Source organism: Emydura macquarii, unplaced genomic scaffold, assembly GCF_026122565.2.
Source record: "Emydura macquarii macquarii isolate MOO-44397 ecotype Brisbane River unplaced genomic scaffold, CSIRO-AGI_Emac_v2 contig_2699, whole genome shotgun sequence".
Taxonomy (NCBI): Eukaryota; Metazoa; Chordata; order Testudines; family Chelidae; genus Emydura; species Emydura macquarii.
In genome coordinates this window covers 683,377-696,475 of record NW_027132836.1, presented here as the reverse complement: position 1 = coordinate 696,475, position 13,099 = coordinate 683,377, and the positions used below count along the sequence as shown (strand labels likewise).

The 13,099-nt window shown below is 41.6% G+C and overlaps 1 protein-coding gene across 4 annotated transcripts in view; it reads left to right on the top strand.

Moving 5' to 3' along the window:
* Positions 1-13,099, top strand: part of PPM1E (protein phosphatase, Mg2+/Mn2+ dependent 1E) — a 97,910-nt gene that overhangs the window by 73,818 nt on the left and 10,993 nt on the right. For 3 of the 4 annotated variants that reach the window (XM_067565778.1, XM_067565777.1, XM_067565779.1), the window contains exons 2-4: positions 2,814-2,932; positions 10,807-11,006; positions 12,431-12,619. In XM_067565778.1, the coding sequence (XP_067421879.1) occupies positions 2,814-2,932; positions 10,807-11,006; positions 12,431-12,619 (508 nt within the window). Of the gene's footprint in view, positions 1-2,813; positions 2,933-3,572; positions 3,592-10,806; positions 11,007-12,430; positions 12,620-13,099 lie in introns of those variants that run through there. The other variant, XM_067565780.1, reaches the window with a different exon arrangement.

Below are 13,099 nucleotides of genomic sequence, written 5' to 3'. Positions count from 1 at the left end.
TTTGCCCTAACTTTTTATGTCTTTGAGGGCCTTTCTTGTAGCTGCTATCTTCTTAGCTAAGGCCTGGTCTACACTGACTGGCAAATACGGCGGCAGTCAACAGGAGTTACACAAACTACATAAAGTAGCTTGCATAATTTACATCGACTTACTAACTTCTGTTCTACGCACTGTCTCCATTATGCGGCGCTGATGGGAAATGTGTGCTCATTGATGCAGCGCTAATTTTTTTCTGAAGGTGGTTTTAATAGATCAACTTCCAGATCGATTGAGCGTGTCTTCACTGCCACTCAATCAAACCGAATAAATTGAGCTGACGGCGGTGAATTTGCCGCCATCAGTGTAGACATAGCCTAAGTTCTTAACAGGACTCTCCATTTGATGAACCATCAGTGCTACTCCTTAGTTGTCCAGAAGGATTGTTTGTGAGTGATGGGAGGCACACTCCTTTCCCAGGAACAAGTATGCTTTCTCCATAGCTCTCCCACTTTGGTACTGCAGGGAGGAAGAGTTTAGGGTTGGTAAACAACTCATATGCTATGCATAGTACCATAAACTCTGTTACATTCCTCTATAAAGTGAGCGCTGTCTGAGAGATTTATGTTCACAAACACATGTACAGCATAAGCTTTCCTGCTTCTGCTGAGGTTTGTGTAGGCTCTTCCTAGGGTTCATACATTTCTGCTTCATAATGTCTTTGGATAGAGATTCTATACATCACTGCTGGTTCTGCTTATGTAATTTTAAAAAATTCTTTAGCTTAGGAGTCAACATATCATCGTTTCTCTTGTAACATGGAATCTGCATAGAATATGCCGGTAACCTTCAATGCTTTTGGGATGTGTAGGAGTTAATAATAGAAATGACAAAAATTATCCCTTCTGAGCTAAAGACAAACAATGCTATCTGCAGTATCAATTTCTACATGCACTGGATATAAAGGAGGTCCCAGAGTTTTTCCTTCTTGCTAATTATTGTAGATTTCCACAAGGTATTGCTGTATATAAACGGGATCTGAATTCTTGTCTTATGCTGGGAAGATCCAACCTTAAGATAGTTAATGTTCTCATACAGTCATGCTTCATTAGCGTACATATTGCTGAGGTTTGGAGTAGCTGTGTGGGTAGAATGCTTAGCTGCTAATTCTAGGAATGACTCTTATTGATGTTTTAACATCAGAAAAACTGTGGCTTTCTGAATAACTTGGAGCCAGAACTTGCCTCATGATAATGTGTCTTTTGGGAAAAAGTGGTATTTATTTCTAATTCTATGTTTAAATAACTTTATATAAACATAAAATACTATTTGTTAAAATAGATGGAAGATTCAGCTTTGTGCAAATCTCTTATAAAATCTTATTCTAAATCTACTGTTTGTAATGGTATTCAATGTCAAATATGTATCTGGAAAGCATTATGGTAAAAGTGTCTCTTCAAAGGAATTGAGGAAAATAGGTTTGACTGAAGTCTTTTGTGGAATTCTGTCTCCATTAATGAAGCTACCATTGGGTCAGTTTAGAACAGAATTGGTTTTCTTTGGTTGGTAGCAGTCCAAATGTGACTACATCTGAGTACTGCCTTGCACGTCTCAAATCTCAAGAGACAGGTCTATCAAAATCCATATTTGGTGCATAGGATAGGAACGAAGTATGGTTATCCCATCCCAGAATCCATCTAGTCCAATATCTTGTCGCTGACAGTAGTCAGTATCAGATGCTTCAGAGGAAGGTGCAAAACACTCTGTAGTGCACAATGATGGGATAGTTTGCCCATAGAGGAAGTTTCTCTCTATTCCTTCTCAGTTGGAGGTTAACTTTCTAATTCTCTGAGGTTTTATTTAGCTAGTTTAAAGCAATATGCTATTATGATTTTGAAAATATATTTGGAAATCTGAATTTTATTTTAGGTGAATCTGGGAGATTACACTCAAAATTAAAACCACTGGGAACCATGCTTCGATTTCTCAGCCATGGGTGCCCAACATTTCTAGATTGACATTGCTCATCTGTCTAATTACTAGTCAGACAATTCCCTCAACCCTTTTGACTCAACATACAGAAAATGTTTTATGATAAAAACATCTCCATAGACAGAGGTTAAGACTATCCATAAAGGTCATCAATTAAGGAATTGTACTTAAACATATGATGCCAGCTAAAACAGTTTCTAAAGTTCAGCAAGACATTTTGGATGAGTCAAACTGTATTAGAATTAGATTCAATAACTAAATTTTAACCTAGCCTATGCAGTGAGGAATCTAGGCTACACAAATGAGGCCTGGTCCATTATGACTATGTAAGCTGTGTTAAAAACAGATTTAGCTAGCTATGCAAATGTTGCCCCTGGTGTTTAATAGGAGCAGCTGGAGGTCTCCATTTGCAAAGTTTCCAAATCGCTTGCCCCTCTTCGAGAATTTGAATCAAGAGCTGAGGCTGAGAAACTGGACAGGATGGATTTCAGCTCAGGTTTGTAAATGCAAACAGAGAAAGTGCATGTGATTTGAGTGTGATTCATAAGTTCCACATGTGTGCACAAAGCCACAGTTTTGTATTGTAAATCAAAGGTGCAAAATGAGGCATAAAGGATTTTAAGAAGGGCACTTGGAAGTGAAATTTAAGCCTACTAAAATTCACAGAATGCATTTCAAGGCTGCAGCAGTGCAATGTTACCTATCAAAAAGAATCTGTCACAAATCTTGGACAACCTTCAGATCCCATTTTCTTTCGCAGATGTAAGTGTTGTTCTGCATTACACCTTGCCAGTTACCTTGTGAAATCAATTTGAAAATATCTTTCCTGTGTTTTTCTTTTTCAGTAATTGCCCTTCATTTTTGGCCGCTGCTTTAGCCAGAGCAACATCAGATGAAGTCCTTCAGAGTGATCTTTCAGTGCACTACTTACCAAAGCATGCGGATAGTACAGAAGGGATCATACGTAAGTGCATACATAAATTATGCTGTATTTTATGTTGATATCTCATATGCAATCTGTGTCCCAGCACACGTTGCAGAGCAAAACAGTACAATTTCAGAGATAATTCATAGATTTTAAGGCCAGAAGGGACTATTGTGATCTCTTGCATAACACAGGCCATAGGACTTCCCTCAATTAATTCCTACTTCACGTCCAATAGCAGTGGTTCAACTAGAACATATCTTTTGGAGAACAAGTCTTGATGTAAAAATTTCTAGTAATAGAGACTCCACCACAATCCCTTGCTAAGTTGTTCAAATGGTTAATTACCCTTCACTGTTAAAAGTTTGAACCTTATTTCCAGTCTGAATTCTTCTTGCTTTGCCATTGGATCTTCTTATACCTTTGTCTGCTAGATTGAAGAGACCTGTTACAAAATTGCTGTTCCCCAGGTAGGTACAGTACTTATGTGATCAAGCTACCCCTTTAACTTTCTCTTTGATAAGGAAATAAATTGAGCTGCTTGAGTCCCTCGCTATAAAGCATGTTTTCGAATCCTTTAATCAGTCTCGTGGCTTTTCTCTGAATCCTCTCCAGTTTTTCAACATCCTTCTTGAAGTGTGGACACCACAACTGGATACAGTATTCCAGTACCAGTTACTCCAGTGCCAAATGCAGAGGTAATATAACCTCTCTCTACTCCTACTCATTGTTCCTATAGCAGAGGGAGAACAAATTTAGGGGCATAAAAGGAGAAAAGATATATTTTCAGATGAGTTTTTAAGAGATGGAGACCCTGAGACAGAGGAAAGCTGTCTCTGACCCAAGGAGCTGTAGAAGAGAAGACTCTCACACCACCAGAGGTGAAGTGATGGAAAGGGACAAAGTAAACCAATGCTACACAAACAGACACATGTAGCCGAAGTGAAGGGAAAGGCTATATATTTAGTGTCAGAATGTTCCCTTTTTCTGTTTTCATGTTACCATAATCACAGTTCTAAAGGCAAAATGTGAGCAAAAGGTATTAAAAAGTGAATTGCAAAGCTTTAAAACAAACTCTTTAAGATCACAAATGAGTATCAGGATCTAATTTCAGACTTTACAATTATAAAAACAACCTATCTAAAAAAAATCTACTGCCATCAGAAACAGCTCCTCTCTGAGTGCTGCTAGAGGGGGAAAAAGCTGAACTCAGGAATTTGGCTGTTTTTCAGATATGTTTCAAATGCCCACTCTCGCCAAAAAAAGTGAGGTGCACCCCCCTCCGGGGCATGGAGGAACGTTCAGGGGGGTGAGTGGCAATGTTTGAGGGGCTGCGGGGAGGGACAGGAGCCTGGCCGATGTGTCTCCGCTATGCCCTTTCCCTCTAATCAGGGATGATGGGGTGTATTGTGCTCACTCTGCAGCCCAATCAGAGGGCAGCACAGTCAGACCCACTCGAATTCAAAGTCTTCCTCAGCCAGGCCATGGAGCCTCAACTCCTGGGCTCCGAGCTCTACTGGGCAACCCGGCTGGTAAGTGTCCGACCAGTTCCTGGAGCATCTGCTTATGCCAGGGCATCAAGCATGGCACAGTCTCCCCAGCAACTCCCAGAGTCCCCACCCCAGCCTCATGTCCTCCCCACCCACCATCCTTTGGGGCCAGTCCTCTGAACCTTTTCTAGATCCCCTTTCTGCCCCCAACCAGTTTCTTTTCCTCTCCAGTTGTCTGCTTCTGCCACATCTCGGCATGGGTGCCATTTAGGGACAGCGGTGGGGGCACCTGCCCCCCCCCCTGAGTTTCATACCACTGGCTGGCAGAGATACTGTGCCTGTCACTTGTTCCTCTCTTCCCTCCCCTCACCAGCCAGGAATTGCCCTCCCCCATTCTGAAATGGCTTCCCTACATCCTGGCCTTCCCCCACCTTCCCAGGGCTGCTCTCTCGATTCTCCTTTGTGCCTCCTGCTAGCTGGAGCCTCCTTCCTGCCTCTGCTATTCCAGCCTCCAAAGGATCATCACACTGCTGACTCATAGTCCAATAGCTTCACCTGGCTCCGAGCTCAAAAGTACTCAGATTTGCACCCAGCTTTGCTGTCCAGATCCCAGCCCATACTCATTCCTCTTCCACCGTGCCCCCATCTCTGCTACTTGGCTCAATTGGAGCCACGGAGGAACGTTCACTGGGGGTGCGAGAGATGAGCAGCAACACCAGATGGCTCAGGCCAGCCCCATCCATCCTGTTTTCAGTTTAGGGAAATTAGTGTCACTAAAGTTCTGTAGTGTCGGAGGAGGGAGTGAGGGGTGTCTGTACCCTCCTGTATGCTTCAGAAAGGGTCTTCATAGGAGCTCCAAGTAGCCCAGGGTTGGATTCCGTGGCCCTGAATTCCTTACCTGCGCACATAATGGCAGGGTGAACTCCATCTACCTTAAGCCAGTTCTTGGGGGAGAAGGGAAGAAATTAATTTCATTCTGAATTATTTTAACTGGTAATTATTTTTACAAAAGCTTTGCAGTTTCTTGGGTTTCAATGATTGTCAAACACAAGGAATTTTCCTTCTTTCTGTTTGTACTTCATTGTATAGCAAGACTTTCCCATCAATCTGCTCAAGGCCACACGTTCTAACTCATTCAGGATTCTGCTGACTTTATTCCTTAGAGACTTCTGGGTTGCTAATTAAGATGGATAACATTCCACAGATTGAGTTGACAGGAGTCCTTCAGTTTGGAAAACATAGTCAGCAACCCTCTCATCCATCCCTCTCTTTTGATAAAAAGATATGAATAGCGCTGTGGGAAAATAAAAGCTTTAGAACTCTGGCCTTCAGAGGAAAAAGTGCAATTTGCTCTGAGCTTGCTGTTTGTAGGTGTTGCTGCGTCTCGCCCTAAGCAGGTGAATGGAATAGATTTGTCATTGTTCTGGCTGAGCAGCCCTCATTATTTCCAAATTGAAATCTCTTAGACTCACATAAATATTTGACAGTCTCCAAGGAAATTTTGACATTTTTCAAACTAAGCCTCCACACAGAATATCTAAAGAAGCTGATGTTTTAAATGAAAACATCTGTAGGTGTCTTTTAAAGTGTGTTTAAACCTATAATACAAAGAAGCAATCATACATTGCTACATGTACCTTGGTGTAGTAGTTAGCCAAATGAAACATGGGACTCTGTCCAGGACCATATTGAAATGATGTGGTCATATGCATGTAAGTGAGGTTTTAATACGCTTTAAATGATGCAAATTAAAGAATAAGAAGTGCAAAGAAAGAGAAATAAAAGCTGGTTTCCTGGACCACAGCAAAGTGATGAATTGATTTACGGGTAATGTAACATGAAGCAATTCCTAGAAATCATGGTTTTGCAAACACATGACTAAGTCAAGGAATGAAGGGTTGCTGTATTGAAGAAAAAATTAGTTGAAGCATTTCACAGAGAACTGAAGGAGTTTTCATTGCAAAGGGTCAGATATTAGTTTTTGACTAATATTCTCAGTGAGAATCACTTAGGAAACCTGGGATAGTTACTTAGGATAATTCAGTGATTGACTGCTTTCCTGTGCCTGGTGCCATCTTCCTGACTAATGTCATGTGGGGATGCCATTACAATTTGAAAGAAACAGAGGAAGCTCTGGAAGATCTATGACAGAGTTGTTTGAGAATGGATTCCTGTTGTAACCTAAAGTTTTGACCTCAGTTTATATCATACTGCTGACTTGAAAGCTGCTTGGATTGGTGCAGGACTGAAAAACACGTCTTGTAATCTGGTGCTTCTGATGTCCACCTCTGTATCAGTCTATATTGGAAAGGTTTTTTTAGGGGTCCAGCAAGCTGATTAATTTGTATAACACAAAAAGTAGAATGATTTAATATTTGCCCAAATTTGTCTCCTAACCTAAGTTTCTCCTTAAGAGACACATTGGGTTCTTCAGGGTGAAGATGCATGATGGAATCTGTGGAGTCCTCTTATATTCAAACTTTGTAAAAAGAGTCAGAGTATGCATGTGGAAGGCAACCTTTTGATCAGAAGTTTCAGGCAGGGAGGATCCTTATCTTAAAAGAAAAAAAATCATTGAATCCAATGATATATGAAAGTAAGAGTGAGGAGTTAGCATATTCAGAGCGACTCTTCAAGCTTGTGAGACCATGAGACTGTAAACCGAAAGGGATTATGAGTTCTAGGTGGAACTGGTCCTGAGTGATTTAATAATCTTCAGTCTGTTTAGTTTGTCAGTATTTTTTTAAAACAAAGAGGCTTCAAAGATGATTTCAAGATCGATTTCTTTTTTGAGTGGAAAACCCAGGAATCCGTAACTTTTGAAAACCCTTTTAATGGAGGTAGAACTCATCCTTGGGGCAGACATGGCTGATAAAGATCCTCACAAGAGAAGACTGAGAGTAGAATAAGGGCAAGGAAAATAGACAGTAAATTTCACAAAACCGGTATCAAAGACCCAGAGCACCATTTTTCCAATTAGCGAGACTAGATGGGTGAGGTAATATCTTTTATTGGACCCAACCTCTGTTGGTGAAAGAGACAAGCTTTTGAGCTTACACAGAGCTCTTCTTCAGGTTCATCTCTCTCATGAACAGACTTAGGTACAATAAAAGATATTGGCCTGGTCTACACAGTTTTTTCAGTGCTTCCCGAAGCCGAAGCGCTCCGTGGTTGGCTCTGAGTGTAGCGCTGGAAACTGGCTGCTCAAAATTTGCAGCCAGCCTATCAGCCTCCACAGCCCAACCCTGCAGGAACTTTTCCCCCTTCGTTTCACACAAATTATGGAGCACACAACACGCAGATATAACTGATGGGATGTTTCTTTCACTAATGTCAAACCTAATAAGCAGACATCTCCATCTGGCTTTTAAACGGCCAAATACAGAGTCCACCACCATCCTGCACTTGCTGAGCCTGCTATTGAAACGCTCCTTCTCGCTGTCCAGGTGCCCACTGTAGAGCTTCATTAGCCAAAGGAGCAAGGGGTAGGCAGGATCTCCCATGTTTATTTTTTGGTCAAGGAAGAAAGTGCCCGCCTGAACAGACCTGAGCTCCTAAAGATGTGCACGTCATGCACCTTTCCACATCACCCTACATTGATGTTGGTGAAATGTCCCCTGTGATCCACAAGGGCCTGCAACACCATTGAGAAGTATACCTTCCAGTTTATGTACTCTGTGGCAAGGTGATCAGGTGCGAGGATAGAGATATGCGTGCCATCTATTACCCCCCCACAGTTTGGGAACCCCATTGCAGAAAACCCATCCACTATGTCCCTTCTTAGCAGAAGCTTATTGATGGCCCTGCACACTTGCATCACAGCAGCTCCAACGGTGGATTTACTGACTCTGAATTGATTCCCAACTGACTGGTAGCAATCTGGAATTGCTAGCTTCCACAGAGCAATGGCCACTCACTTCTCCACTGTCAGAGCTGGTCTCAAGCAAGTATTCATGCACTTCAGGACTGGGGACAGCTCCATGCAAAGTTCAGAGAAAGTGGCCTTTCGCATACGAAAGTTCTGCAGCCACTGCTCATCATCCCACACCTTCATAACGATGTGGTCACACCAATCTCTGCTTGTTTCCCGAGACCAGAACCGGTGCTCCATGGACTGAAGATGATGTGTGACAGTCTGCAACAAACAGGAATTGTTCCACTCTATGGCTTGTAGCAGGGCGACCTCAGTAACATCGCTATTTTCCATGCTGCAGCTCCTCTCTCGCCTTTGAAAATACTGCAGGATAAGCTGTGAAATATTTGTGATGCTCACAATGATCGTGCAGAGCTGAGCGGGCTGCATGTCTTTCTGGCAATAGCATGCATGCAGCATAGAAATATGGCGCGAAAAAGCATTTGGTTTGTTTGGAACAAGAAGAGAGGGGGAGAGAGCATGTTGAATCATGGGAGGACAACAAGCTTCCCAAAAGCCTCTGCAGCTAGTTGCACTGTGGGATAGCTACCTATGGTGCACTGTTCCACTTGCTGCAATGTGCCCGGTCTGATATGTATAGTGAGTGAGAGATTGGAGAGTTTAGAAATTGACAAAAACTTGCCTTTCCAATCCCCCCAGTCTCCTTTGCAAAGATAACCAATCAACCAACATTAGGGACAAAAACGTGTGATCTAGGTCTCCCACTAGCAGTGGCACAATTAAGCTGTACTTCCAATACTGAAGATTCTTGGAGCAGCATTGAGACAGCAGCAGGAGGGAGATGAAATTCCACATGATTCAGGCATGATGACAGCTGACTCAGCTCCAGTTCAGCACCATGACATTAACAATTGAGTAATTTACAGCTGTGCGTGGGTGGATTGGCCGCTGTGGGCCTTTCTCCTTTTTTAATCTCAAGCAACAATTATTGATGATGCTGACACTGTGCACACTCCTCACAGGGGGAAGGTATTTAATATCTCAGCACAGCTAACTATCTCTCCATTCGTTCTTCAGAAGGATTTTCTGAATTGTAATGAATAGGTGACATTAAAATTAACAGGTTTTCTTTCTTAAACATGCCCATCAGAAACAGTGGATGATGAACTCTGTGGATGAAGTTCCCTGACTGAAAATATGATTTGGACAGCTCAGGGACTATTTGTACTATTGTTTCACATGTTGTCCAGCAGTGTGATTGCTGACATCAGTGATGAAACCTGCATATTCCAAGTATCTGTTTCAAACAACCAGCTGGATATATCACTGTGCTATTACTCTAATGGCCTGATGGTATCAGTACTGGCACCACCTGCTTCCAGGAACTGATGAATAAGAAGTTCAGTCTCCTTCCATTAGTAATAAAGGGGATATTCCTTTCTCAGCCTTGCTATGGCTTATTTAGCCGAACATGGAAATAAATCCCAGGAATCTTGCTTGCTAACCACTAGATGCCATATCTTTCCTAACTCTACCAGTGACTATTAACGAGGCCATCATTAGTAGGTGCTGCTTATTGATACTTACTCTGTTTCTGTTAAATCAAAATGTAGAATGGTTCCCACCTCTTGCTTTTATCTCTGGATCTGGTACTTCTACAGGGCTGATTGGAATCACTAGCCACAAAGACTTCTGCTGAAATTGGACTCTGGAGATTCAGATTGGTGAAATTATAATATGAAAAGTGCTTTAGATGTGTTCAGTTCTCCCATGCTTACTTCCTGCTTTTGCTTCCACTAAAAGAAGCTAACTAGACTTTCATAACTGTAGAATGGTTAGCTAGTGCCTGAGTCTGTACATATAAAGAGCGATTATTTTAGGGAATGACAGCTAACCCTCCCCTTAATTGAAGGCTGCTCTGGACTTCTCACTTGCTCACACAGATTTCTTTTGGGCTCACCCTATTCTGGGACCTGAAAACAAAATAAAATTAAACTGTGAACGTGTCTAAGTTAATACACCATTTGCATGAAAGCCCATTAACGTGCTTTAAAGCAATATTACAAACCCTACACTTTATTCACCACTGCATTACTCCAGTTCTATATGGGTGTAACTCCACTGATAAAAAACTGGATCAAGAATGTGGTGAATCATGCCCCTTGAGTTGCTTTTTAGAGTTGCAACTCATTTGCACTATGAAGTATTTAAATCCAGATATTGTAAGGATCCATGGTTGCATCCTCTTGTCTGGAATTCAAATAGGTCTTACCAAAGGAAGCATATAATCTTCTCATTCATTGCTTCTTGCTGATGAATGCAGTAAAGGCAAAGGATACAATCAATCAGCTGTTAGACGGAGAATGCTAATTATATTGCGGGTGGCACGTTCCTCTTTTCTCTTCAGTTAGAATCCAGGTTTTCCGAGTTGGATGTGTATCTCAGTTGCCTGGCTAACATGATTTTGTTTCATCTTTATAATGTACATGAATGAAAAATTCTCATAATAGCATTCTTAGAAAGCCTTTTATGTTTTTTTACCTCCTCAGAGATTGAGACAGTAAAGCTAGCCCGCTCGGTCTTCAGCAAACTCCACGAGATCTGCAGCAGCTGGGTGAAAGACTTTCCACTTCAAAGGAAACCCCTCCGCTACTATGAGACATCCATCCATGCCATCAAAAACATGCGCAGGAAGATGGAAGACAAGCACGTTTGCATTCCTGACTTCAACATGCTCTTCAACCTTGAGGTAAAAGGAGCTGCTGGTATGGGTCAGTTAACCTACTGAATATGGGTTTTGAAAAATTAGTAAGCATTTTACTGTGAAAACTAAAGAAGTATATATAAGATGGACCTGAGATAGACAAGGCTTGCATCTCTTGGAGCCCAACTAAGTTAGAGTGTGCTGTAAATATTTATGGGTCCCACAAAACACACACTGCACTACCATGTTTCTTGAGAGAAACATCAAGAAGTCAAAAGCAGAAGGAGAGGAGGTAAAAAAACAGTCCTACTGGGAGACTAGGTTCACACAAAAAAGACAGCAGCACCAACATTTTGGTAGATCCTGGCCCGGTTTTACTTTCATCCATCTCTTCACGTTATTTACCAATGAAACCCTCATGCAATCTCTTCTTCAGATGTAAAATCTCAGACATTGTGACATGGCAAATTAAAGAAAGTAGCACGAATTACACAACCTGGATCAATATGATGGATGATTGATTTATATTATGCTTTGTCTGTTTAATAACCATTTTCTTGCTTCCTAGCTTAGTTCTTGCCTTTAAGATATATTATATTAATGCAAACAGAGGCAGGTTTGTTTCCTGTGCCTGTCAACTGTCACCTTTCTTCACTCAAATTTATGTTGGAGCCCATCACTTAATTACAATGTATAAATATTCTAGTCATTTAGATGGCTGTCAAGGTTGAGTGGGCACTGACAGTGGGTTGGTGTGTTGGGTGTATGAACTGCATGCGGAAGCTGATGTCTCTTGCTCTTGGAGCATTGTTTTCTCTGTGAGCAGTTTGGGGGAGACCAAGAAGCCTGAGTTGAAGATGAGGGATTCTGTTTATCTTGATTTGAGAATGTGATCACACTTAATTACCTGATGAGACTGTACATATTAATGTATTAATTACAGACACCTGAATCGATGTGGATTGAATAAAAATTTTAGGGCTATGTGTTTCATGATTTAATGCCCTAGCACTTTATCACTAAAAACCAGAATTCAAATCTGGATTTGTACCACAAGCAAAATGCACATGGTTGTCTTATCCTACTGGGTGGCTGTTCAGATCACAAAACCACTTTGGCGTGGATGGCAGTTTTTATTCAGGAAAAGTTGAAGGTATAACCAAACAAATGTGAGTTGCATTAGAGCTATGCAGGTGATGCATGCATAATGCCTACCTATGCTAAGTAAGTGCCATTAGTCAGCTATATAATCTGACTGTGTATGCATAGTCCCACATTATGAAAAATGAAGAATCTATATAGCTGTTCTCAAGTGGCAATTCTGCCTTTCTAATTGCATTATACACTAATGTGAGAGCACAGGGGTGACACCAGAAATCTCAAGTTAAATGGTTTTAATGACTTAGTCCAGTTAACCAGTTGGACTGCTTGTCTTCATCAGTTTTTGATTCAAGGCTGTCTGTTGGCAGGATCAAGAGGAGCAAGCTTATTTTGCAGTATTTGATGGTCATGGAGGGGTGGATGCGGCCATCTATGCCTCCATCCATCTCCATGTGAATATGGTACACCAGGAGATGTTTCAGCATGACCCAGCAGAGGCACTGTGTAGAGCATTCCGGGTGACAGATGAGCGCTTTGTTCAGAAAGCAGCCAGAGAGGTGAGTTAGTATAATTATCTTGGAGCAAGAGGGAAAGTTTTTGATTTGAAGATTTTTTTTTTATAATTTCTGTTTAATATAATTTCTGTTTAAGTGAATTTCATGCTGGGGAGAGATGGAGAGCAAGCATCCTACACATGAGTTCAGCTTCTCTCTCAACAACCAGAGCCCCGTGCCACATGCGACTTGACAATCACCTATCCCTTTCATTCCTGTACAATCATATCCCTTGCTTCCTTCCTGGTAGGCAGTTTTTTCTGCAGCCAGTGCTTGACAGCCTCACTGGAGCTCATGCATGACACTTCTGTAACGAACCTGGAAAGAAGAAAACCCTTGAGCCTGTGTCTTCAGGGTGATAAATCATCAGATGGCCACAGACTGCCATGAATCATTTCATTGAGCATTTGCTGGTGGATTAGGGAATGCCAGTGATGGATTTGAAAATAAGTAATATGCAGGTGTCCTGCCTCTCTTGAAATT